Source organism: Pelmatolapia mariae, linkage group LG8 (assembly GCF_036321145.2).
Source record: "Pelmatolapia mariae isolate MD_Pm_ZW linkage group LG8, Pm_UMD_F_2, whole genome shotgun sequence".
Taxonomy (NCBI): domain Eukaryota; kingdom Metazoa; phylum Chordata; class Actinopteri; order Cichliformes; family Cichlidae; genus Pelmatolapia; species Pelmatolapia mariae.
In genome coordinates, this window is record NC_086234.1 from 30,066,001 (window position 1) to 30,092,952 (window position 26,952).

Below are 26,952 nucleotides of genomic sequence, written 5' to 3' on the forward strand. Positions count from 1 at the left end.
TTGGCCATAATTCCCAGTGCTTTGTTCAGCAGAAACCAACTGGAGAATATGGTGGGGGATGATTTGGGTTGTTTTGCAGCAACAGAACCTGGGCACTATACAGTCATTGAGGTAAAGATGAAGTCGGGATGTGCGTGACTAGTTAACTGGAGGACTAGTCTTTGCTATTGTCAGTCGTTTGTACCAGACTTACTAGTCCTTTAATCTAATTGGTTTACAATTAAAATCAGGCCCAGGTAAATTGTTGTCCTAAATGTTATGCAGCCATTTGCCATCAGATGGAGCACTGTAGTTGAGAAATGTCATGAATCTGTTCAACTGTGCCTGATCTTTTTGTTAATACTGTTATTGTTAATTGTTGAAAGGCGAAAGAATGAGATCGCAGATATAAGTGGAGCCACTACTCCACATCGAAAGGAGCCAGCTGAGGCAGTCGCCTACTGGACCAGGAGGAGGCCCTGAGATGAGAGAACGCTGCGGCGTTCCCCGGAATAAGCTGTAGGAGGTGGCTGGCAAGAGGGAGGGTCTAGGTTTCCTTTCTTAGGGTGCTGCCCTCGCAACTCAAATTCAGATAAGCAGCAGAATATGGGCGACTTGATGGTTACCTGAAGTCCTCTGCTTGGGGAGGAGTTTAGGTAACCGAGAAGCCCCGCCTCAGACTTGGAAGTGCTAATCCTCATCCCAGCTGCTTCACACTCTACAAGGGCTCCAGTAGCACGAGCACAAGCAGGAGGTCATCACTGGATAAAGTCAGCAGAATCACATCATCTGTGAAAAGCACAGATTAGATCCAAGAGAGGACTGAGCCCAACATCCTCAGTCTCTTAGCCAATGGCAGAGCCACAGAGATGGCTTTGGACAAAGTTTCACCTTAGTCAAACTACATTTGTCTGTAAGTGGCCTTCAAAGTGTGTGTCAGTGATCACGTGAGGCTCGGTCTGCTCTGCGGCTTGTGTCATACACACACTTTGGTGTGGTGGCAGTGTGGTTGCCGTGGTGTTTATGCCGCTGTCTCGATGTCGCACCACTTGTATGAGGAGATGATCCTGTGGGTCTGCTGGTGCTGAGCTGTGAGCTCCTATTCTCAGTGTCACAGCTGAGTGTTTTTGGGTTTGTCACTTATTGGAGGATTTGCTTCGTAAATGTTTGACACTGATGTCATTTAGTTTCAGACTGTGTGCTCTTTTCTCTGTGTGCGTACAAATGTGATTCACTGTTTTGGTTATGTAATAGAGTGCACAGCGCCATCTGGCACACACATTGTAGATAAGAGTTCAAAGACACACACGCACACTTTTTTCCTGGTTGTTTTTCTGCCTCTCTTACTGCTCCTCCCGTTTCTCACAGATTGATCACACTGTTGCTATTGCCATAGCAACAACATTGAAATATAGTACAGACTCATACCTGATTGACCTGCTGCCCTCTGGTTGGCGCCTCAGGTCAGTCAGGGCTCACATCTACAGACTCTCAAACAGCCACTCGGACTGTCAGCAAACCCCACCCTACCCACTCACCTCACCAATCTGAGCCATGGTCTGAGTAACCCTCATCACTCAGGCCACTCACAGGCTCACACTGAGTCCTTTGCACTACTTCCAAGCACTTTGTTCTCCAGTGTGTGGCTTTGACTTGCCTTTAAAACCTCACGTGGGTCCATGCTGCCTGAATTTTCAGCCCCAGCAGCAGCTGCTAGACAGAGAGACAGAAGTAGACGAGCAGGCGAGTGGACCCAGCAGATCGCTTTGTTGTTGCATAACTATCCGCACACACACTTGGCTTTTATATCTTAGTGAGGACATCTAATTGACATAATGCCTTCCCTATGCTCACCCTAACCCTAACCATAACCTAACTGTGACCCTGCTACTAAAACCACAATTTGAGCCTCAAACATGCCTTCAAAAGTTGTTTGACGGCCATTTGGACCCCATAAGGGACTGTTGGTCCCCACAAGTATAGTAACTGTTGAATTTTTGGTCCTCACAAAGATGTATAAGTGTGCACACAGACACACACAGAGGGGCTGTTGCGCTCATCAGTATTAATTCACTGTTAATTATTGCGATTCATCTCTCTGTCTGAGCTTTTCTCAGTGTGGGGTTTTTTTTTTGGTTTGTTTTGAAGCTCACTCTGAGTTTACAGAAAAGTCTGGACTGATTATGTATTTGTGTGGTACATACATGTGTTTGTGTAAGTCTGTTTGCAGAGCTGCTGTGATATGGGAGGATCTGCTAGTCTCAGTGTCTCTGTGGGTGTCCATGTGTCCTCCAACTTATTGTACTGCTAATATACTGAAATGCACATCTATACATAAGCTATACATAAGCTATACAACCATGTCCATTGCTGCTGTCATCTCTATGTTTCATCTTCAGTATGACAGTAAAATGTGCATCAGTTTCTTCGAGGTCTCTAGCAAGAGTTAACCATAGTTTGGATGAAGTTTGCAGATTGTCCATGGAGGTGTGTAATTATTCACCAAAGCTATGGTGTGGAAACCTCCACAGACGCCAGATCGTTCTGTTAGCTGTCAGATTATTAGATGTAAAGAACAAAAGCAGCATGATGACAGCAGAAGTCGACCCAGCGGTAAAGGAAAATTGTGTGTGAGTATTAATAGAATATGAATTGCTGGCAGTAGTAACAGCTGTAGCAGTTGTAGGTGCGGCTGTAGGAGGATCTGTAGTCTGATAACCATAGCTCAAGTGTTAGCTACATTCAAAGCTTAAATATATTCCTGTTTTTGTGTTAGCTGTGAACGAAACCTGCTGAGTAAAAAAGCTCATGTCCTTTCTCCACTCTTTCTGATTTTATGCTCTCATAGATCCCAAAGTTTCATTTGACGTTTCTCTTTTGTAATTTCTTCTTTGCATTGTCTTATGATAAATGTGAAGAGTGTCTTTTTTTTGTAAGCTCCACATTCGTCTTACTTTCAGCCTGGGGGTGTAAACTCCAGGTTCACACCAGGTACCCTCTCACTGTTACATCATTTGGATTTGAACAAACAAACAAACACTTAACAGAAATCCCATTTATGTAGTTTGATATCATTGTGTCTGAGTCACAGCCCAGTTATTGACACACATCCAATTATACATAAGGACATAATGTTACATTGTTGTAATAAACTTTACAATAACAAGAAAATGTTGCGTATCATCATATTCATTACATGCCATGCTGTAGAGCTATTTGGCCTGTTTCCCTATTGGCAGTGAAACAAAAAGCCAGCAATGCCTTTATGATATATTAAAGGCACATAAATGCATAAAACTGGTTATTTTTTAATATCTATAATCGTAGGTCATTGTTAGGCACAAAGTCGCACGTTTAATGAGTTTGTTCTCATCTGAAAGTGACAGTTTGGGTCCTTTCAGAAGCGTTGACACGTCTCAGTAGCCTGTATGTACATATAATTGTTTGAAATGAGTCTGGAATCTGCAGTTGTTTACACATGGCTACAAGAGATCCTCCTAACTTCTGTAAATCTCCAACTTTGCTTCTTACATCTTGCTCCTTGGACTTTCCCGTTGTTCTGAGTATTGGTCAATCAATGACTGCTGTCAAACTGCCAGCTGTAGCAAATCATGAACACTAATGAGAAGTTAATAGGCCTTTGTCTTGTCAAGTTACAAGACATGTTTGTGTAGCCATATGTGAGCCTGCATATATACTGTTGACTCTGTGTGTATTTGAGAAAATCCAAAATCAATTCAAACTTGTGCACCTAGTTCTTGATTTTTAGAGTCTGTGTGCTGTACCATCGTCCCACCCTGGAAAAATAGCTGTTCAAAGAAATACGACAAGCCCAGAGTTAACTTGGCATTCATGTTTATGATGACTGTATGTAAACTTCTGACCACAACTGTATATGAGGTGAATGTGCCTGAGACAGGACCTGCCACAGGCTGCATGTTTAGGGTTGGGTCTCTTATGTTGTAGAGTTCCCAGTGACCCCACCCAGCTTACACCCGCTCCATAACTCACCAAGACAGGTCCCATCCCCCAGAGTCCCAACACACACACACACGCACACACACGCACACACGCACACACACACACACACGCACACACACACACACGCACACACACACACGCACGCACACACACACGGACATTTGGCTTTAATTTAGCTCTCTTGTGTTTACTTTGCTCTGTTTTCCTCTGGCTGTATGTTGCTTTCCTCTAGTCTCCCATAGATACAGCTGAACAACACTGTCTATGTGTCTCTGTTGCGTCTAATTTCACCCCCACTCCCCTGTTTTGTTTTGGTTTTTTCCTTCCTCAAAATTACTTCAGTGAGGGCTTTTAATTTAGCATTTATTGAGGAAAAGTGGAACACCACGCACAAGGTTCATGGAGGAGAGGGTGAGGTAGAGGCAGATGATCTGCTGAGGCGACCCCTAATGGACCAGCCCAAAAAAGGAGGTTTGCATATCGTGCAAGTATACAGCTTCTTATCTGAACCTGCATCCTGGTCGCATAATGGCAATCTTAGTGAAACGACAATATGGGAGAATATAGTTTGGTCAGATAAACCCAAATCGAATGCTGTAATACACACCATGTTTGGTCAAAAGGCCTCAGCCTAAAAACACCATACCAACAAGGTTTCAGCAAGACATTGATTCCAAAGTTTGTAACTTTCAGAGACAGAAAGTAAAGCTGCTAGAACGACCCAGACAGTCACCTGACCTGAATCTGTGGGAAGAACTAAAGCTCATAGAAGGGTCCCACGCAGCATTTGGGATTTATAGACTGTGTGGTGAGTGGGTCAAAGTCACACCTGAGCAATGCATGGGACTGGTTTCTCCATACAGAGGTCACCTGATTGTTGGGGTTTTCTCTGTAACATTGTAGGGTTTTTATCTTACAATATAAAAATCACCTTGAGGCATTTGCTATTGTGATTTGGCATGAGAACAGCGTAACTGAACTGAGATAAAACGTCATGATACATGGATACTTTTACGGTCTTTCTCTGCCTCTCATTGCAGTCGTTACAAATGCTTGATTAGGTTCTTTTTGTGGACACAAATGTGAACTTCAGACATCAGCCTGCAGCACCAGTCTAAGTATAGTTGGGCTAGTTACTAACCTCCAGTTTTTACCGATGCACCCACTGGTGTCTGAATATTGGATAAAAAGCAGAGAAATAAAAGAACCACATACCACAATAATTACACCCTAACATGGAGACGTGATGAGTCAGGAACAGTTAATGATGAAATAATTAATAATTAGCAGATTTGAGCTGAAAATAAGAATTTTGCTACAGTAAATGTATATTGTGCCTCTTGTACTTGCATGTACTTTGGTAATTAGACCTGCTGTCTGACAAAGCTCATCCTCAGTGTCCAGCCTAAAACAAGACCAGGAGATGATCTTTCTGCTTGAAATCTAGTTTCTTTTGTTTTTCCCTCCCAGTAATAGTCGTTACATACTGAGGTCTGGGAGAAAACAGCTTAATTCTGTGCCTGAATGCCTCCTGTTTGACAGAGATGGAGCACCGGTGCTGCAGCTACTTTGCAAATGTGCTGCTCACACTACACTTGTGTGCAGACACATATAGCTTGTTCCTGTGATTGTTTTCTGCTGAGCCCAGAGAAAAGTGACCTTTAGGTGCCATTCCTCTTTGTCTGTGAAAGCATGCCTCGTCCTGCATGTTGGTGTCTGCTCATTACATATAAATATAACAGCTGCTCCCAGGCTGCACTGTTGTATGGAAGAAAAATGTACACATCTAAATACGGTCACACACACACAGCTGTGTGTGCTTTCCCCTCACTTTGTTGTTATTAACAGGACTGTAGAGGAAGCGCTCATCCTCCCCATTCACTTTGTGTGTGTTGGGGTGTGTGTATGCGTGGTGTGGGAAATGAGTCTTATGGCACATTAATGGGAGTTTTTCCAGATAAAGTTTTATGTGAGACAGGACTTGCTTTTGCCTCTTTTGACTGTAGTTTTGCTGTTCTCTGCTTCCATACAGCAGAGATACAAACACAATTAAACATTTTAAGGGTTGAACATCTTCACTATGTCGCATGTTTTCCCAAACCATGCGTTTCTGTAACTTCACTCTGCTGTTTGCAGTTAGGTAGTAGCAAACACTTACTCCTGTCTGGTCCCTGTGACTCCTAAATGCTTCCTTGAAATATTGTACACAGTGTTGTAACCGCCCGTGTTGTTTTCTCGTTCTTGCAGTAGACACAGCTTACATTTTGTGCTTTACGTTGTTGCTGCTTATTTGTCTCTTAAATGACTTAAACTAAAATTTGAACCAAAAACTACAAAAGCACTTTATAAATGTAGCCATTTACCATTTATCATTATTTTAAAGTTGTGGTTCTTATTTAGGTTAACCGCTCAATCGTAAAAGGATATCCGCTCTTTAAGTGATGACGTAATGAATTCCTGGTCCAAACTACTCTGTGTTTATGAAGGTTGTTGTGTTTTTAACATGTTTTAATGCTTTGTATCTTGTTCTATGTAATCTGAACAAAAACAGTCAGTGATCACTGTTTTTATTACCACTGTTCATTTTTACCTCCTGCGACCTGGCGTCCACCTATGGGGACATCACATTTTGGGTTGTTTAGACGGAAATACTAAATTTTGCTCTAACAGGGCCTGATATCCACTTACGAGTAGTGATGGGTATCGAAAACCAGTTCTTGTTGAGAACCGGTTCCCATTGTTTCAATTCCTTGGAATTGTTTGCCATTTTTGCAAACGATTCCCTTATCGATTCCAGTCGCCCCGAATGACGTCACCACGTTGCGGCGCGTCATTTACCTGGCAGGAAACATGGCGGCTCAAACGCTAAAAAGTTTGGTCATACTTTATGAGAACGGATGACAACAGGGCAACTTGCAATACTTGCAAAGTAGATATTTCATTTAAGGGAGGAAACACTACGAATATGCAAAAGCATTTGCTCACAAAACACGCGATGACCTTAAATGAATGTCGTGTTTTTAATTCCACTCCGGACTCGTGAATCTCAACGCAGCAGCAGCGGTAACGTTTGCACGTCCTCTCCCGTTAATGCGGCAGGTAAATAATCAACTAACAGTGCATATTATGTTAGCGCGATCTGCCTTATTACAAAACCTACCATTACTGTGCATTTAGGTGACCATGATGAGAGAGACAGAGTCTGGCTGGCTCAGATGCTGGCAGTTCTTGCTGCAGTCTACCGGTAGCGTCTCCTTTCAGGCCAGAATGTCACCGAGCAGTGACTAAGTTTGTGGTCAAAGGCTTGCACCCATTTGCCACAGCAGATGCCCCCGATTTTCGGTAAGTGAATGTGTTTAATTGTAGGCAGGGACATTACTGGATATTCTTGTGTAATTGCTACAGAATAATTTATGTTATACTTTGTTATTGCTACAGAAGAATATTTATTTTATTGTTTTACATTTACAATTTTTTTCCCCGGGGACCCTGTGACACCCCATTGAAGAGCCGCTGTGGATCTTTTAAGATCTCACTGTTGGGTTTGTAAGGCCATGTTACTCCTAAATTTCTATCTTGTTCAAAGAGAAGATATAAAACAAAGTTCTAAGCTAGTCGACCTTAGTGTTCTCCTTTTTAAAAAGAATCGATAAGAGAATCGAATCGTTAAACAGAATCGAAAATGGAATCAGAATCGTGAAAATCTTATCAATACCCATCCCTACTTACAAGGACTGTATACTGCCTCTGTTTTATCAAAATTTGAAACAAATATCCTCATATGTGGACCTCATTTTTCTCAGAAATAAAAATCTGGTAATTCTTTGTTTTTACATTCATCGGGTCCCAATATGCCCAAATATCAAAGAGAAATTAAAAATGCATGCCGTGGAAGAGTTCGGGTCTTAGGAGGTTAAAGCTCAGTTTTTAAAACCTTCTGCTGTAACTCCAGCCCAGCCCATGCAGCAGTACATTAATGACTAACCTGGTATTGTAGATGGATTATCTCAGTTGTTCTCCTGACTGAAGTTTGGTCCGTTTACAAAAATCACAGTACCAAATAAGTTAAATGAACAGACCTGTTGAATTCTACAGTAATAAAATAATAATAATAATAATAATAATAATGATAATATTGATGATGATGATAATAATAAACAGAAGGATATTGCACAGAAATGTCTCAAATATTTTCCATGTATCTGACAGACCGTCATGTTAACCACAGCACATTTCCATGCACCTGTTTCGATGCAAATTTTCAGTCTGCTGTTCAAAGCAGAGGGTGGAAATGCAAACAACCCAAAGCCTCAGTAAGGCCAGAACTGATTTTAGTTTTCATTGTGGTTTGATGGGTTCAACACGAAACAGCTGTTGTTTCCTCCGTCAGTCCTGAGCTGAGCTGGTGTTGGTCTTTGTTTGGTTTGTCTCTTGAACTTGAAGGAGATGAAGCAAGATGAAGGAAAGCTCCAGCTTAACTGTAGTATATATATATGTATATTAATTGCTTCAAAAGAGGATTTATGGGCTTTATGGGTTTTATCACTTTGAAGCTGATAAGAGGTCACTATAAATGACAATAACTGGGCAGCCCTCTAGTGTATTTACTACCCATGGCCATTTAAACTTATCTTTAAGGTGTGTGATTTAATTGAGCACCTGCACATTTCACATTACTGTAAGGTGCTGAATCTCACTAACATTTCATGGTCATGCTCGTCACCTCCTGTGTGTCGGCCTCTTTAGTCAGATCATGCTCATTTCCTGGTTTTGCACTGAGCTTTGGCTGGAGCTCGTTGTCTTTGTGCCCTTTCCCTCTGTGATGTTTTAATAGTAACTGTCAAGATTTTAGTTTTTTGTCTCAACTAAAGAAAATAAAAATGACCATAATAGTTCCCTAAAAGTGTTGTTTTTGTGTAAATAATAAATAACAGTGAATAGTATTGCATGGATAGAGTTGTGATGTTGTTGGTTTTCAGTGTGTATGCTTTCAGAGCAGAGTGTGTCGACTGAACTTGAAGATCAGCCTCTCAGGGCTTTTGAGTATTGTTGTTAGAGCCACTGGTCTGTAGTCCCTAAGACAGTTTACACCAGGATGTTGGGAGCTGGCGCTGTAGTGGATGTCCTAAGGCAGGTGGGGATAGTCCACTGTGATGAAAAACTAAACACCTCTGTCAGTTTCACAGCACCGTCCCTGAGGACTGGGCCAGGACACCATCTGTTGCTTCTAGTGCATTTACATCACAGAGGGTGTTTGTGGCGTCCACAGTGTTTGATGAGGAAATCTTAGACTTGTTGTGCACACTTACAGTGTCCAACTCTTAAACCAGTGTAGTGGAAGGTGTTGATTGTCTTTGAATAAGTTAAGTGGTAAATTGACTGGTTCCTATTTAGCACGTTTCTGCTCTACCAGCGCACTCACAGCACCAGTGCAGCTTCACTCAGTGTGACTGAAGCTGTTCAGAAGCTGCATTTGGCCTCAGTGATGTAACCCAGCAGTCGGTTTGTTTGTGTTAACAGAGTTAGAAACAGGGAAACGTGATTGGACTGGCACATTGTGGAAGAGGAGACACTTTAAAGACATTATATAGAAGATTTAAAAAAGTAAATGCAAATAAAGGTAGACGGAAATATCTGTGAGTGATCTTGAAAATGCACCTGATTGGTGCAACATTTCAACACAGTTTGAGAGAAATCAGATGAAGTTTCTGCAGTGCTGTAGTAGGAAAGTCCATTAGTAACTACATCCTTTACTATAGAGCAGCAGCATGACACACACACACACACACACACACACACACACACACACACACACACACAGCTCGTGGCGGCTGTGTTCATCCACAGAGGTTTGTACTGTTCTGGTTTCTCCATAGTGACACACTGCACCCCACCACCCCCTGCCCACCACACTCCTCCACTGACACGACCCTGTTACTGAAGCAAAACGCCAGCGTTACACAACAGCAGAGGAAATAATGAAGCAATCCTGTTACATGGCCTCTTGGCACACATGGGCCTGATATCAGCCATCTTGAACAAAACACACATTCACATAAAGGCTTTCAGCTGAACTATTTTTTGTGTTAGTTGGCATACGTGGTTACATTTTAGCTTTTAAAAAGCAGTTATTAGCTCCGTCGTCCAGCTGTGACATGTTTTGATTTATTTGGTACAGTTCTGCTGTGAGCTCCTCCAGCTCTGACACGAAAACACATCTGACACCACAGAGAGATCCAGCAGGGAGGAAGACAGTATCACTAAGAGACTGAGAGAGAGAGACCGGTGTTTAAAGGGTGAGACAGGGACTGATGTTCTTAAGAGTCTTAGTTGTCCTGGGCTGTACGTCTGTCTGTCTGCTCAGCCTCTCTGTGTTCACATTAAACCCTCTGTTGCATCTCTGATCCAGCTATTACATCATCTCTGTATCTACCAGGAGCACTGTGTGAACTCATTAAAGAGCCTCACTGCAGACTGCCTTCAAAGATGTAGTGAAATCCACTGGCCACATGATACAAGAGGGAGGGGAGAGTTTACTGGTTGGTGGGGTAAGGAAGGTAAACGTGTGTGTGTGTGTGTGTGTGTCTATATATAGAGAGACAGATGGATGTAATTTTTCTGAAGACTACTTACAAGACGCATACTTTGATAACTAACAGTTTTTCTCATTTTTATAGCAAAATATAAAGACATAAAGGCTTAAGACTTTTTGCACAGCATAGTAGTAGCGGTGAAATAATGAGATGGAGGTAATGAAACATGAGGTAAAAGTAGTAAGTATGTGTTGAAACATTGTTTAGATTGTTTGCCAAACGGGCTGATTAAAGTGCACTTTAAAGTCGTTAGTTTATTAGTGCTGTGTCATTCTTTGTAATGACACTGGATCATTACTTTTGAAGTCTGTTTCCGTGTGAGCCCTTCAGATGAATCATCTTTATGAAGAATGAAGTTTAAGGAAATAAGAATAGAGAGCTATCTGAATCTCATTTTTTTAATTGTAATGTTGGTCACATGTTTTGAATTGTACATGTTGCACCAATGTCTACATGTTTCATGTTTCATGAGAGTCTGTTGAAGATATTTTGTCTAGTTTTTCTTGGCTGTAAGCTTCTGTGTTTTTCCATAACTAATACTGCAAAACTCACCATATCTCTATCAAAACACACACTTAAACATTCCCATATTACTGAAAGAATAAAGACACTAGTTGTTTTGACACGTTTTATTTTACCACGGTTTTTAGACAAAGAACAAAGAAAGGACAGAGTGTCTGATATGAGAGCTGAAATTGCTGATTTATATAAGGATGTCCAAAATGAATGAATGTGTGTATGTTAGATCTTTGTTTGACTCGACTCTCCTTCCTGGCTACAGACTGCTCAAGTCATGCTATGTTACCTAGCAACAGTTGCCCACTCTGCAAAACACACACACACACACACACACACACACACACACACACACACACACACACACACACACACACACACACACTAATGAGTATCAGCAGGCATTCTTGTTATCTGGCAACTGTACTGGCTCTGTTCATCATGACAGGAGAACAAAGGAGTGTGTGTGTGTGTGTGTGTGTGTGTGTGTGTGTGTGGTGCAGCTCTCTCCTTTGAAAGCTGACTCTCTAGCTGTGCCTGCCTGTATAGGTTATCTATCCTTCCACTCACATGTGTGCAGTTGTGGAGTGCGGCTACATGCACAGACCTGAAACAGTTTGGGCCTCGTGCCTTGCTTGTAGGCTTGTTAGCCAGCCTGGAGAAGAACCAGTCAACCGCGTCAGATGTAGTTTTGGTTGAAATTGGGTCAATAAAAAGCCCCTCCTCTCCCTCTTTCTCCCCCCCTGAGCAGATGGAGCAGGGCTAGTGTAATCTCCTGCCTCCTGTGGATCTGTGTGTGCATGTGTAATTAGAGCTTACCTTTATGTAGTGCAGGCTGCAGATGAAACGTTTGTCTCCTTTTGCTGAAGCAGTTCAGTCCACTCACTTTGATGAGTGATAACCGCACCACACATGTTTAGTGAAGCTGAGAAATAGAAAGTACAATTACAATGTTCCTGCTGCACACCTGGATCCTACACCTGAATGTGTTGGCAACGCTGTTTGATTTAGTTGTTTCAGTTTTTGGTTGTCTGTTGTACAAGATTTAATGTGTGTGTCTGTGTCTCTGTGAGTGTGTGTTAGATGGACCAGTACCTGGACCAGTGTATGTGCTGTTACAGTGGTAGAGGATAAACCTGCTGAGCAGCAATGGACAGATTACTAAATCTGGTTTGTGGTCAGCTGATAAATCTAAGCGTGATGCTGTGGGTGGGTTCAGCATCGGGGCACTCATCTTCTTTTTCATCCAGCTGTTTTTTATTATTTTTCCAGCAGTTAAAGACATAAACATACGCAGGTAAACGTACAGCGTTGCTCCCACCGCTTCCCTCCCCGTGAGACCAGATCTCACGTAAAAACAGAAAATCAAACACTGATATATACTCAGGATCTGCACAAATCTGTAGACATGTCAGACAGTGGGCTATACACATCAAACACAACATAATCATGAAACCATATCACAGGCTGACATATTCTCAACATAACTAATGAATGGTTGCCAGGAACCATGGAATTTTCCAGCACACCCTCTGATGGTGAACCTAATCTTCTCATCACGTCTCTAGTCCACTTCCCAAATGTTGGGGGTCGAGGGTCCTTCCACCTGGTCAGAATAGGTCTTCTGGCCAGCAAAGAGGAGAACGCAGTCGTGTTCGAATCGCGCGTATTCAGAGATGGATCAGAGGGAATCAGACCAAACAGTGAAATCAGAGGGGTTGGTGGGTCCTGTAATTTGGAGTACCGTATTTTCACGACCATAAGACGCACTGTACTAAAAGGCGCAGTCACAGTTATGTGTGCCATTACTGTATTGAACACACACATAAGGCGCACTGGGTTATAGGGCGCATACAAGTACCGTATGCTCAGGTTTACTCCCGCTTAAAAATAAAGCGGGAGTAAACCTGAGTTTGGTACTCACATTTCTATTACCGGTAATCGTCGTCATCAACAACACACAAGCATACAAGCGTGCATATTTAAAAATAAAGCAGGAGCAAAACTGAGTTTGGTACTCACATTTTTATCATCAATCAAACCCATCGAAGTCCTCATCCTCTGTGTCTGAATTGAACAGCTGCGCTAAATCTCCATCAAACATTCCAGGTTCACTTTCACTTTCTTCACTGTCAGAGTCACTTTCCGTGCCGTGCGGCTCCTCGGAAATGATGCCGGCTTTTGCGAAAGCTCGAACAACAGTGCCAGCAGACATGTTAGCCCAAGCATTTACAATCCATTCGCAAATTGTGGCGTAACTCGCCCGGCGCTGCCTTCCACTCTTGGTGAAACTGTGGTCTCCATCGGTTATCCATCACTCCCACGCCGCTTGCAGCCTTACTTTGAACGGGCGGTTCACACCGATGTCCAGCGGTTGGAGTTCCTTTGTCAGGCCTCCCGGAATGACAGCAAGCTCACAGTTCATTTGTTTCACTAGTTTTAGTTTCACTTTACTAGCACAACAGTAAAAGAAGACTTTTCATACCCCGTTGTGCGTATCGCTACCGTGCTGGTCCCCTTCTTCTCCACAGTGTGACTCACCGGGATGTCGAAAGTGAGCGGCACCTCGTCCATGTTTGTGATGTGGCTGGGCTGGATGTTTTTGTCGCCGATGTGTTTGCTGCAGTAGGAGCGGAAGATGGCCAGCTTTTCCTTATAATCCGCTGGAAGTTGCTGCGCTACCGTAGTCCTGGTCCGGATGGAAAAATGGCACCGTTTCATAAAACGAAAGCACCAAGACGGGCCTCCTTGGAAATGTTCAATTTTCATTTCTTCAGCTAGTGAAACTGCTTTTAGCCGAATGGTGACCATCGAAACGCTTCTCCCGCTCGTTCTTTGCTCGATGATCCACCGCTCGAGTCTTTCCTCCAACTCGGGCCAACTCAGCTGTGTTTTCTTGACCTGCTGCAGCTCGTTTTTCAGCTTCCTCCACTTGCGAACCATCGATTCATTAATCTTAAATTCTCTCGCGGCTGCTCGATTTCCATGTTCCCCCGCGTAGCTGATGGCCTTCAGTTTAAACTGTGCTTCGTAAGCGTGTCTCTTTGCCATTTTCAGGGTTGTTAAAACAACGATGTTCTGCATATAACGCACATACCTGTTCTTTTATACAGGTATGTGCGATCGTATATACCGCTACAGTCAACGCCCACACTTCACCCTTTAGCGTTCTCATGGTGTTCTCTACTACGTCCTCATTACAACACACAGGGCGCACTGCACTATAGGGCGCGCCGTACTTTTTGAAGAATATCTAAGACTTTAAAGTGCGCCTTATGGTCGTGAAAATACGGTAAGCCTCAAAGATTGAACTCCGTGTAACTTTGGACACAACCAAAACATGAGTAGTAGAGTGGGTGGAGCTGGGGTCCACATCAGTCTTGATCCTTGAAAGTTTGTCCTTAGACCAGTGGAGACGATGTGCGACCTTGTGCCTAAGAGACACTGATGAGGTGGAGATGATCTTTAAAACCTGTAGCCAAGTTGTCTCTGGTGTTGTTTGTCCCAGTTCCCCTCCCATCTATGTTTAAGGCCCTCTAAGAAAGTCAACTTGTATTCATTAAACACTCTAAAATTTCACCTAGGATCTGTTCCAAGTCAATTTTATTTTTAAGTATCATCTCCATCAGAGAAGGTGAAGGTTAACATCCAGGATTCGATGAGACAAAACATCTAATCTGCAAATATCTTAAAAAAACCTGAAACTTTTGAGACGACTGTGCAAAGGAAGCAAACCTGTTATCTCCCATTGACTCCAGCCAGTCGTCAAATGCTTTGTCTCTAACTGACGGTGTAAACAGGTGGGCTTTCCTTATTGGAGCAGCAAGCCACAGCTCAGGAAGATTAAAGGCTCTTTTGAATTGATTCCAGATTTGAAATGAATGAATAACCTGTAGAGCTGCAAGACAAGTTTGTTTAGTTGAGCTCTCCTCCAGAGCTACCCACCTGAATCTGGCTCCATTCATCCAGTTAAGCAATGGCCGAATATTTGCTGCCCAATAATAGTGTAGAAAATTTGGAAGGGATTGGCCACTGATTGTCTGAGGTAGCTGTAGGGTTTCTTTCCTTATCCGTGGTTGTTTTTTGTTCCATATAAACTGAGATAACTGACTATCTAAGTTGATAAAGTTTAGGGAGTATGAACAGAGTTAATCCTTCCTCCTAGAGAAAGGTAGAGTGTTTCATCTATTCTATCCTTGTTTTGTTTTAAATAGTGCAATCATGCAACCTATTTAATAAAAACAACCTCTTTGACCCTCATTCTTTGGATCATTTTGGTCCCATTTCTAAACTTTCTCTCCAGGGTTTTAGAAACGATTGTCACTGAACAGCTGATTGCTTACTTTGACTAAATGAGGCTTTTCAAACACTCCAATCAGGTTTTACAGCACAGAGTGATGAATGAGGCTGGCTGCTGTTGGTAGATCGTCTGTTGTAGTTTCATCATTAAACACTGGATAACTGTATTTTATTGATTTTGTCTTATGTATATAAGGAGAAATGGGGTCATTTAAAATGTAAAAAACAGATTTCAAGTAAACTCTTACAGTCACATCTTGTTTGCTATGAAATCACCTGGTTGTGTACAGAGGCAGGAAGACCAAAAAAAGTTACTGCCACTTACTGTTTCTACATGAATACTGTAGATCAGTGGCACATTTGGGAACTGTCGTTTTGCCTAATGTGTATGTGAGAAATAAATTATGAGCTAAAATATTAAGCAGCCCTGGAGGATGTGAAGGTAACAGGGTCGTTGCTGCTGTCTCCTCTGAGCACAACCAGTCACTGTTTCCTACACGTTAGATCTACTACAGCAACTCTATGCTGGGCAACATTTTGCCAGCATAGCAGGAGTAAGAGCACACGTAGCACTGTCTCCTTCCTGCTATGTTGTCATTTTGTAAACACACGATTGTCAGTAAACTTGTATTGAATGAAACGGAGCTGAAGGGGAAGGAAGTAGAGGAGCAGAAGTGAGGCGGGTCGGTGGAGAGGGAAAAATCTGAAAGGCGTGGGGAGAAAGTGAAAGACTCAGTCAAAGAGCGCTGTGAGGAAATAGGACAGTCCTGCGTCACACAGAGAGAGCGAGAGAGGAAGTGTGTGTCAGCCGGCCCTGCCTCTGTTCCTCCCTCCCTCTCCTCTCTCTCATCTCTCTCCCTCCTTGCGTCAGCAGCAGTTAAAATGTCGGCTGTGTAGCTAGTCCTCCGCTCTGCTCTCTCTCCCTCTTGGCCATCTGTCTCTTCTTACCACAGGAGGAAACCGCACTCTGTTGCTCTTCCTCGCCCGTTCTTTTTTACTTCGTCATCCTTTTCTTTCCTTTCTTCCTGTCTCTCCCCCGGTTGCTGGATCAAAGCTAGTTTTTCTCCAAAGCCATCGCTTCTCAGTGTTAGTTTGGACACGCAGGACAGAGGTAATGTTACAGTTTTATATCCTCTGCTGTTTTGGAAGAACTGTTGTGGTTTACATTTTGAAGCAGGGCTGAGTTTGATTGATGAAGTAACGGATTTGAGTAACACATACTGGCTGTGAACTGTGAAAAACTACCCAGAGCTTCTATTCTGGGAATGCTGCTCTGTCCTAGATGTTGACTTCTGGGGTGTTTGTCTGTTGGAGAGCTGCTTCACTTATACCTGCTCCAAAAAATGTCACGTACTTTGCCCGGCCTACATCTGTAATGACTGCTGTGGAGCAGAAGCTGCCGTTAGAGCTGTAATGAACAAATATAAAATGCTGTATTAACACAGGTGTTCCAGTACACGGGGCGTGTGATTCATAATCACATGGGATACTGGTCAGTGGTAACTACTGTTACTAAAATGTGTTTAGCAGCAATTTCATCTGTTTTTTTGTGAACTCGGACAGAAATCGCAGTTAGAAGAAGTGAGAAGTTAACCCTTGAGACAAACCAGGAACATGTAGGCAGCTCCCTCTCTCAGCTGGGTGATCCAGGATCGGCTGATCCTGTTTGCTTCTCCAAAACTACAGAGAATTAGATTAGCATATCGCTGTGGATGTGGAAGAATGATGGTAATGATGAGACCGCTTAAAGAGCTGTGGATATTTATGCATGCGGTCGGTGCTAAAGGTGAAATCCAGCCAAAGCATGAAAGGAGTTTATTAGAAACTATATAATAAATTCTACAATTTATTAGAAGCATATGCTGTGAGACTATGTAATATTGCATGTCTCGTCCTTGTATCAAATTGCAGGGCACATGTAATGAGTGTCAAATAAAGTCCTGTCATTGTTACAGGCCTGATTGACAGAAAGGCCTCGACCTCCAGCAGCTGAGCTAAACGGTTCATTACTATGTACGACAGCAGTTTGGTTTGATAACTCCAGTCATCCACCATCAAAGTAATGAGTAGCTTTGAACACAGCCTGTGGATTTCTGGAGTAGAAACCGTTGTGTGTGTGACCCACTTAGACAACACTGCTCACCAATGCAGCACTGCACCAAGATCAGATTTACAAATCTTATAAATCTTTTGCGTTTTTAGACATCGCAAACATGAAAAGTGCCCAACACGCTCTTTTGTTCGTGTAGAGAACCTACAGATGACGATGTTGTTATTCAGAGAGCTGAGCTGCTCGTTTGCAGCGTTTGCTTTCAACACCATGGAAGCATATATCTCTGATACTAAGACAGCTTTTCACTTACAGTTGAGCCTCATTTGGATTTAAAGGTCATTTCCTGTTTCAGGTAGAATCATGTCTGTGTCCAGCAGAGTGTTGTTTGTGCTGTTGTATACAGCACAGTTGTGCCATATTGTCCCCGGTGGAGGAAGATTCTTTGAAGTACAGCGGTCTCTCGCTATAACACGGTTCACCTTTCGCAGCTTCGCTCTTTTGCAAATTATTTTTGTGCAATTTTGCATGGTTTTCTTTTTTGGGTTTTTTTTTTTTTTACAGCGCATGTGTTCTAGGTCCTGATTGGCTGTAGACCATTGTCAGTTAGTCTCGTGCCGTGTCTCCTGTCCAGGACAGAATGCGTTCAGCTTGTCAAATTTACATAAATCTTCAATCCCAGCAGTGTGACTCTGAAATGCTGTACTGTATGTTTGTACGTTTTCTCCCCAACAAACACAACAATGTTGATGAAACGTTTTGCAGCGTCAAAGGCTCCTGCGGTAGCACCAAGTGACAGAGGAAGATGCTAACCATCGCACAAAAAGTTGGACTTCTGGACATGCTAAAGGAAGGTAGAAGTTACTAGAGCAGGGCAATATGGCCAAAAATATTTATCACCGTATATATTTGAAAATTTGCGATAATGATATAACTGACGATATAATTGACACGAGACAAAATACTTTACAACTCCACAACTTTATTAGTGCAAAAAAACCCATCAATGTATTTTCACTTAAACAAGCAGCTGTTTTTATGTGCATTAAAGTTATATAAAAATTTAACAGTGCAAATGCAAATTCCTTGCTGACAGTTTAACCAAAAGGCATTTCCAGTGGAAACTGGCCGACATATCCTCAGCATAACCATGTAGAATATCCACAAACTTAAAAAGAGGTTATACACACACAATAAGGTAACATTATGTTGAAGCACAGTACGTATCACTCCGCGAGGCTCCTGCCTACGATAGCCGTAATGCTCCGACAATCCATCAAGCGGTGCGGCTTCGTAGCTTAGCAAAGTCGTACTGAAACATTTGACAGATTTGAGCGCCGTGTACCACATAAAATCAGTTCAGTAATAACGACGGTCCGCTAGCATGCTCTACCAAAAAATGTGCTTTGTTGTGTATCTGATGGACGAAGGCTAAACCAGTTCCACACCACTGAAGTTGCAGCATTTTTACAAACCAGTTCTGGTTCATCTGTTCATTCAACGATCTGCTTTCGCCCTTCTCGTTCTCTGTCGCCGCCATGCTTTTTCGGCCATGTGCGTATGAAAACAAAGGCGCTGCGCATGCGCGTTTTACCCATATTCTATCGCCATATTTTATTTTCTCATCATTGCCTAACATTATACCGGTATTACTGTGAGCGGTATGATATGGCCCAGCCCTAGAAGTTACTGTATTTTTTAGATTAGAATATAATACTGGACTTATTTTTCTACGAATGTTTGAACTTTGAGAGTTTAAACAAGAGACAAACGTGTGAAAATGTTCATGCCTGTCTGAGTGTATAAAGTGTGTAGTGGGGTTTTACAGCCTTAAAACTTCTATAATAATTGTAGAAAATAAAGCTGACTTTGCAGATTTCACCTATCGCGGGTTATTTTTAGAACGTAACTCCCGTGATAAACGAGGGACCGCTGTGCAGTGTACAGTTTCCAGTCTGTGATGATTTGAGATGCTGTATCATGTGCTTTTGTTGATGCTGATTGGTCCACTATGTCTTATCAAAGTCAAAGACAGTGCAGCCATCTGCCAGGAACATTTAGAGCACTTCATGTTTTCCTCTGCTGACGAGCTGGTCAAAGTGCCACAACTGCTACCAATGATTGGCTGACCATGAGACTGTGCTTGATTGGCCAGCCACCTTGCCTAACCTGAAGCCAATAGAGAACCTACTGATTATTATTATCAAGATGAATATGATAAACACTTGACCCGAAAATACAGAAAGGCTGAAGGCCGCCAGAAAAGCAACCCGGCTAACGTTCTGCTCAGTGTTTTCCCGTTCCTGGTGAACAGGAGAAGAGTTTCAGTTTTATTTATACAGCACCAAATCACAACAACAGTCACCTCAAGGCGTTTTATATTGTCAGGTAGACCCAACAATAATAATAACTATAAATAAAACCTATGCAGGCTCAAGCTATGACAGACTGCACAGAAGCATGTCTGCGTAGGTTGAAAACCCGTCTCTGTAGGCGGTACATAAGCAAAGAGAAATGCTATGCATGCAGACAAAACCACCGTACCATAGAACAAACAGCAGTCTGATGCAGCAGAGATGCACCTCTGTAGCTGTTCAGGCTTTGCCACACAGTAATGTGGGATTACTGAAGGACAGTACTGGTGCAAACCCAGCTTTGCACTACGCTGCTTTTGAGTTATTTAATGAAATTTAGAATAATTGTTGACAGCAACAGTATAGTTTGTGAAATTATCAACACATTGCTAAATTTAAGTAAATCTTTACCAGTGGACCCAGTGATATCACCAGTCTACTATGATTCATTTACAAAGTGATGGTTCACTCTTCGTGGGTTCATCGGGTAACTAGCAGTCATTGAGGGCCCTTTGTAACATTTCACTTCCACACATACTTTAGTTGCTATGATACACAATATCTCAGCTGTAAAAACCCTGCACTTCCAAAGTGTTCCCAAGAGCTCCCAGCTGGACATTTCCAGCTGGTAAAAAACACTTAAGTATGCATGTGTCACGTGATCAAAGCAGATGAGGAGATCTGTAAGTGATCATATACACTAAGTTTGTTTATTCAGCACTCGTACAGTTAGCAGTATTCTATAGCTGTGTGATAATGTGCCCACTGCACACAGAAGAACACTCTGAGTGCATTTATATGGATGCTGTGGGCCATTACTTATTGTGGATTCAACTCCTGACTTTGATTCCTGAAACACTGACCCTTCAGTGGAAGCGTGCTAAAAACAGTAACACAAACAACTTTAATGAGACTCACTAAACATACCAAATGTTCAAATGCGTATCTGAATGTACATCTGTCAGTGTCTCCTACCAGCACAGAATAATTCACTGATTGAGGGATGTTGTTTGCACGTGTGGGTTCCCGTGGTGTTCTGGGCCCCTGGCTGAGCAGTCAGGACGCTCTGATGGTTCATTGGATATCTTACTGATACGGAGGAGTCGAGAGAAAACTTCTCGTGTGTGTTTTAATTTGATGCAATCTTTTTCTGATGCTCGTTCTCGCTCTGTCTTTGATGAGGCAGTGGCTTCCTTGAAGCTTGCGTGTGGTAACCTCTTGAGGTTTCTTAGTGAGGCATGAGCTCATAATCTCCTCTTCATTCTCCTTTACAATCTATTGAAGTTCTGTCAATTATAGACACACAGCAGCAGAGGAAATGTCTTTGTGTTCACAGGGACTGATCTGCTGTCCCAGCATGCCGCTGTGCCGTGTCTGTTCTCCTGAGATCTTCTGGTTCCCCGAGAATTTCATTATATTTTTATCTCAGAGTGTGTGTGTGTGTGTGTGTGTGTGTGTGTGTGTGTGTGTGTGGGCACGCAGGTTCATTGGTTTTGATGGGTTTTCTAAATTGACCATAAAGTCTTCCACCTTCTGCCTGTCTTGAATCAGTGTGCAGTGTTTTTAAGGAGATGGAGGAGCTGAAGTCCTTTCAGCGAGAGACAATTCAAGGTTTATTTAAAAACTTTCACTCTTTAATTTAATCTTAATCCAGCAGTTATAAGTCTCAGTTATTTACCATTGATGATTTAAAAACATAATCTCGTCATGTTTTTATGACTCAAGCATTTGTTCATTTTTAAATAAACTCATTTTCGTATTTATTGTTGTCTTTAGACACTTTGGAAAACAAAGTGTTTTTTTCTCCATGACCTCGATTAAATGCATGAACACCAGGCCATGAGTTTCATCTTAAACAGGCCCTGGATTTGTTTTACGAGCCAAACAGTGGCATCGTGGTGAAGTGGAATGTAGAAAAAAATCATTTTATCTTTACTTCTTGTTTTTTGTTTTGTTTTTTTAATTGATGGAAGTCAAAAATGTTATTTCAAATATAATTTGGTTAAGTTTGTGATTCCAGTGTTATTCATAAAAATGGACCAACCGTAACTTTTGACGTGTAGGATAGCTTCAGTATCTGTTTATAAAACCTTTCCATCGGGTCTGTGTGTGTAAAAGTGACTCCGTGGGTAAATATTCACCTGAAAACAGAAAAGACTGATATATGTTTTGAGACCTGAGTTGGGGCTCGATGTTAATTTTCGATGGCCGAGCTTTCAGAACTGTTCGGCCAGTTTTGAAATCCGGCTTGAATCAACGTGAAATGGAAAAATTAAATATAGTTTTTTTGGCATTTGCCTTAATTAGATAGTGACAATGACGAGGATGAGAGAGAGGAAGACACGAAACAAAGGGCTGCAGGTCAGACTCGAAGCCAGGACACTGCTCTGTGGTTGCTGCTTACCCGCTGAGCTACACTGGCACAAGCGACGTTGTGAAATTTTCTTTCACAATAAGCTGTCAAGAGTACCGTGACTCATCAGCCTTGCACCTGTGAATTGCATATAACCTTTGCATTTCCTCTACTGTTGCCCTACATTGCTAAATAATGCAGTCATGGAGGCGTCCATAGACAGATACTAAAGCAGTGGGGCAAAGGACAGAGACCAAAGAGAGGGGTCTGAGAGGACTGTGAATGTTTTTGAAGACATTTGTGGTGATAATGAAACATACGTGTGTAAGGTTTAACCTTCTGTTGCATCCTTTAAACAACCTGACAGTGCACGCTGGGCAGTATCGGTTTTTTAGAAACTAGTTTACTCATTTCCTGTACCTTACTTTATAAAATGTCCTGACTAATGTGTTGGTCATTGATTTTTTTTAAATAACTAATTCGATACTTCCCATAAAAAGAGGAAGATTGTGAATTTGAGATACAGATGAGTTCTTCTTTCTAAGATCAGCTGGAGACGATCTTGTAAATCCAGCAGAGTCGCAGAAAAAACATCAAGACTAGAAACGGCAGATCTGCTTGTTGGACCTGGGTAAACCTGCATCACCAGGGTCCATAAGAACCCTGGATAGACCCTGCTGGTCTCTGTCAGAAATGCTGATGATGTATGACGTCCTGGACACTATGACATTTGTAACCCTAACCCTCTTAAATACATACAATGCTAGCAATTGCATTCTGCTAATAAATGCTGGAAATATGATCTGCATGGACAGAAATAGAGTTACACACACACGATGTGCTTCTGCCTCCTGTGGGTGTGTGTTTGGGAGGAGAGCTTCACAGTAGCCATGGTTTTCACCTCTAATCTCTCATCTCTCCACCAGACTGGCCTTGTTATGTAACCATGAACCCACAGCAGCACCAGCCCTTACTGTGTGCATATACAAACATGCACTCGTCCACTGCCGTGACCCTCGTTCTTTCATTTATCCATGTAAATAGTTTTGTGACTGGTGGACTGACGTCAGGCACTGAAATATAAACGTATATATTTCTATCTATAAATACTATTTAACGTGATGCAGCCTGTCTCTGCGCAGCATGGGCAGCTGAGCTCGAGCCGGAGCTGACGTTGCCAGAGAGCGTGTGCGTGTCTTTGTGTAAAAGCGGTAACATCAAAGTGGAGTGTACTGCCTTTCAACTGTCAGACTTCCTCTGCTCATTAATTTATTCATCACTCTGGAGCTCCTCTTCGGTGCCCTGCTCTCCGTCTCTGTCTCTCTTCATCATGTCTCCGCCCGAGCTTTTCCTCCCTCTAATCTTTTCCACAGCTCTGTTATTTGTCTCTCGTACTCCATTCCCCGTTTCCTCTTCCTACATTTCTGACATTTGATTTCGTCCCAGTTAGCTGCAGCTCCAAAATGAATCGTACCTAAAATGTATTGTAGAATTGAATATTTCCATGAAACACTGAGATCTAAATATATTCTGGTGACATATAAATGATTGCTCGCAGAAACGAGGAGTTGCTCCACCGTAAAACTGCAGGTGTTGACTGTGATGTGTTTTCTTTACAGACATTTAAGCCGGTGGTGGGGGAGCGCCTGTTGTCTTCAGTGACAGCAGTGGAATTCTTATTGGACCGACAGCTGGACTTCCTATCAGACACCTCAGCCTACCATCCGTACCAGGTATTCACAACTAAGCCTGAATGGTACCCACTGACTGTCAGGACTCGTGGGCATTTTTCATATCTCGGTGTTGGTGTTTGCTGTTTTGATTATGCAGAGATTGAAAAGACTGCAGTTACACCGGCAGCTATGCTTTTCTTTCTATTTCGAGATATTTGCTTTTACGCACATACTTTCATTCAAATGTCTCAAAGTAAAGTCAGGTAAAAAAAAAATCAGGCCTTGAGATTAATTTTTGTTTCATGTCACTTGTTCAGCATTCCTGCCTCTCGCTGTGATCACACTTATTCGTGATATTAAACGAATTTATCAGACGTATTTTAGGATCTTGTTGCATGAGTCATTGCACTTGGCACTACTAACCTAAAAGCAGAATTTAGCGTCTTCTTCATTGTAGTTTCTAGTACGTCACTGCACTTAGAGTTGTGCCATAGACGGTGATGAAATCGACAGTGGTCATAGTAAAAGGAAACAGCTTGATAAGCAGTGTAAGGAATTTCCCTGCTGATGCAATAATGTATTACAGTTATTTGATTTATATTCACTCTCTAGACTTTCATGTCTCATCTCCACATATGACAAACACATACGTGTCCAGGCATGTGTGGGCACACACAGGACTTCTACACCCTTTAAAATAATGTGTGAGTGTCTGCACCGATCCATCATCATCAAATAAGGGAAAACAGATGGAGAGTGTTTCTTGTGGTCACCCTGCCAGGTGTGCAGGTGGCACAGATAGGCACGTTTGTGATGCTTGTTCATCTCCTGAACTTTTGTCCTGCCTGCCATTTCTGTCAGTGAGAAGCTTGTTGGGAAGAGTGGAGGAGAGACAGGGTGGCCCTTTAACACAGATTAACACAGACTTGACAAGTTAGTAGTAAAAACATAAAGAGCTGACAAATACTTTGGAACATGTGGAAATCACTGACAGACAGCAGGGAAGTTATTTTGTTACTTCCAAGGTAGAGAAAGTAACACATGCTGTACACGTGAAGGACGCCACACTACGTTAACTTCTTTCATATAATTGATTTAGCTCCTGGGAATAGTGAGCATATCACCTGTACACCTGGAGGTTGAACAGTATTACATCATAAATGTTTTTTGATTCTAGTTTCACGTTGTCTGTCAGGCTGTTTGTCTGCAGAAACACTTAACAGGAACTTGTCGAATCCCAAGTGCACTCGGTGCTGATAGCAAGCTTTAAGTGGTCTGCTGTTACATTAACACACAAACCCACACTGCAGATAAAAGTGGTCAAGTAAGGTTGATATATGTCTGATATCCATCTATTGTAGGCCAAAAGCTATTATGTGTAGTTTTTATGTTTAGTGGGTCACTGTGTTTGCAACACCCAGGCAGGAACCTTGGATGATGAAAACTATACAGTACACATCAGTAACACCTTGTTTTGTTTGACCAACAGTTTAAAATCCACAGTTTGTCATGTTTAATGAAGAAATGTGTCCTTCAGCGATTATGATGGGTATTCAGTTGGATGTACAACTGAATAGTAGGGAAGTAGGCACTGGACTGGATGAGCTGAGGACTGATCCACTGATTGGGTTGTAGTATGTGGAGGTGATCATGAATCTAAGGCTGGAAATCAAATGTGTAGCGCTGAACGTTGTCAGGGTGTATTCCTCATAGGCTGGGTGTCAGAAGAAAAAGACATTCTGGAGTAAGTTGGATAAAGTGGTAGTGAGTAGAAATCGGTGACTGCAGCTCATTGGACGCGTAGGCACAGGAAGTAAACAGACTTATCTCTTTACGTGCCTCATTCATCCATTCATTCAAGCACTCGTTTCATGCCTAAGTGTTTTCTATGATTACACTGACAGAGTGTGATTGTTATCTGTGATAACAGTCACACTCTGATGGACCCATTAGAGAGCAGGTTGGTCTTAATACCCTGCCTAAGAACATTGGGCATGCAGACTTGACTTACCTTTCAGTTGGTAGATGGTCCCGCTCTACCTCCTGGGCTACAGCCGCCCCTAAACAGAGGTTGATTAGATGGTGTTGGGTCGATAAGGAGAGGAACGCAGGAGGGCAAGATGGTAGTGGATTTTGTGAAAAGGCTGTGGTCAGTACAGAGTGATGTGTAAGAGTGGATGAACGTACACACAGGTGGACTACGTGATTTTCAGAAGCTGCAATTTGAAAGAGAGACTGTGAGGTGGCAGTAGCTGCCAGGGGAGAGTGTAGCTGGCTCGTGTCAGGGGCTAGTTTGTAGGATGAGTTTGGAAATCAAGAAGAGGAAATGAACTAAGACAAAGGGCTTGGATTAAATGGTGGAAACTAACGAAGAAAGAATGTTGGTCAGAATTCAGGGAAGATCTGAGCTGGGCGATGAGTGGTAGGGAAGAGTCACCAGATGACTGATAAAGTACTGCTGAAGTGGTGAGGGAAGCTGCCAGGAAGGTGTTTGATCTCATTACTAACTTCTTCCTCTGGAGCCTACAGAGCAAGAGCCGCTGTTTAGAATTAGTAAAGAAAAGTCAGGGAGATGTAGACAGTAGACAGGAGTACTGGGAGACTAGAAGCATGTCATAGAGAGAAGTGGGAATGGTTTATAGTGAGTTATAGGCAAGGCTGGATACCAGGGAAAGACATTAGGACCTGTATCAGCTGGCTAGGCAGAGATTAGGGATACAGATGGAAACATAATGAGTGAAGAGTGAGAGGATGCATGAAGAAGTGTACTGTTACTGGTTTTAAAGACCAAAGGTGATGTGCAGCACTGTAGTAACTACAGAGGGACAACGCTGATGTGATGCTCAGTGGGCAGCACTGCAGGTGTGCTATTAGCTTTGAGAGTGTTTACGAAGAAGAGAAGCAGAGAAGGAACTGCACTTTGTCTCGTGGAGTTAGAGAGACTATATGATGGTGCCAGGAGAGTAAATGTGGTACTGCATGAGGACGTCAGGAGAAGAGAAGTACGTGAGGATGGTGCAGGGCATCCACGGGGATAGCGACACAGTGGTGAAGTGTGCAGCTGCTAGATTACACCAGGATCTGCTTTGAGCCCCTTCTTGTTTGCAAGATGGACAGATGAGGTCATGTAGGAGTGTCTGCGGAGTATGACGTT

At 42.5% G+C, this 26,952-nt stretch overlaps 1 protein-coding gene across 3 annotated transcripts in view; it reads left to right on the top strand.

The window, feature by feature from the left end:
• Positions 1 to 26,952, top strand: part of jmjd1cb (jumonji domain containing 1Cb) — a 118,555-nt gene that overhangs the window by 54,529 nt on the left and 37,074 nt on the right. For 2 of the 3 annotated variants that reach the window (XM_063481779.1, XM_063481780.1), the window contains exon 3: positions 23,745 to 23,858. In XM_063481779.1, the coding sequence (XP_063337849.1) occupies positions 23,745 to 23,858 (114 nt within the window). Of the gene's footprint in view, positions 1 to 16,269; positions 16,480 to 23,744; positions 23,859 to 26,952 lie in introns of those variants that run through there. The other variant, XM_063481781.1, reaches the window with a different exon arrangement.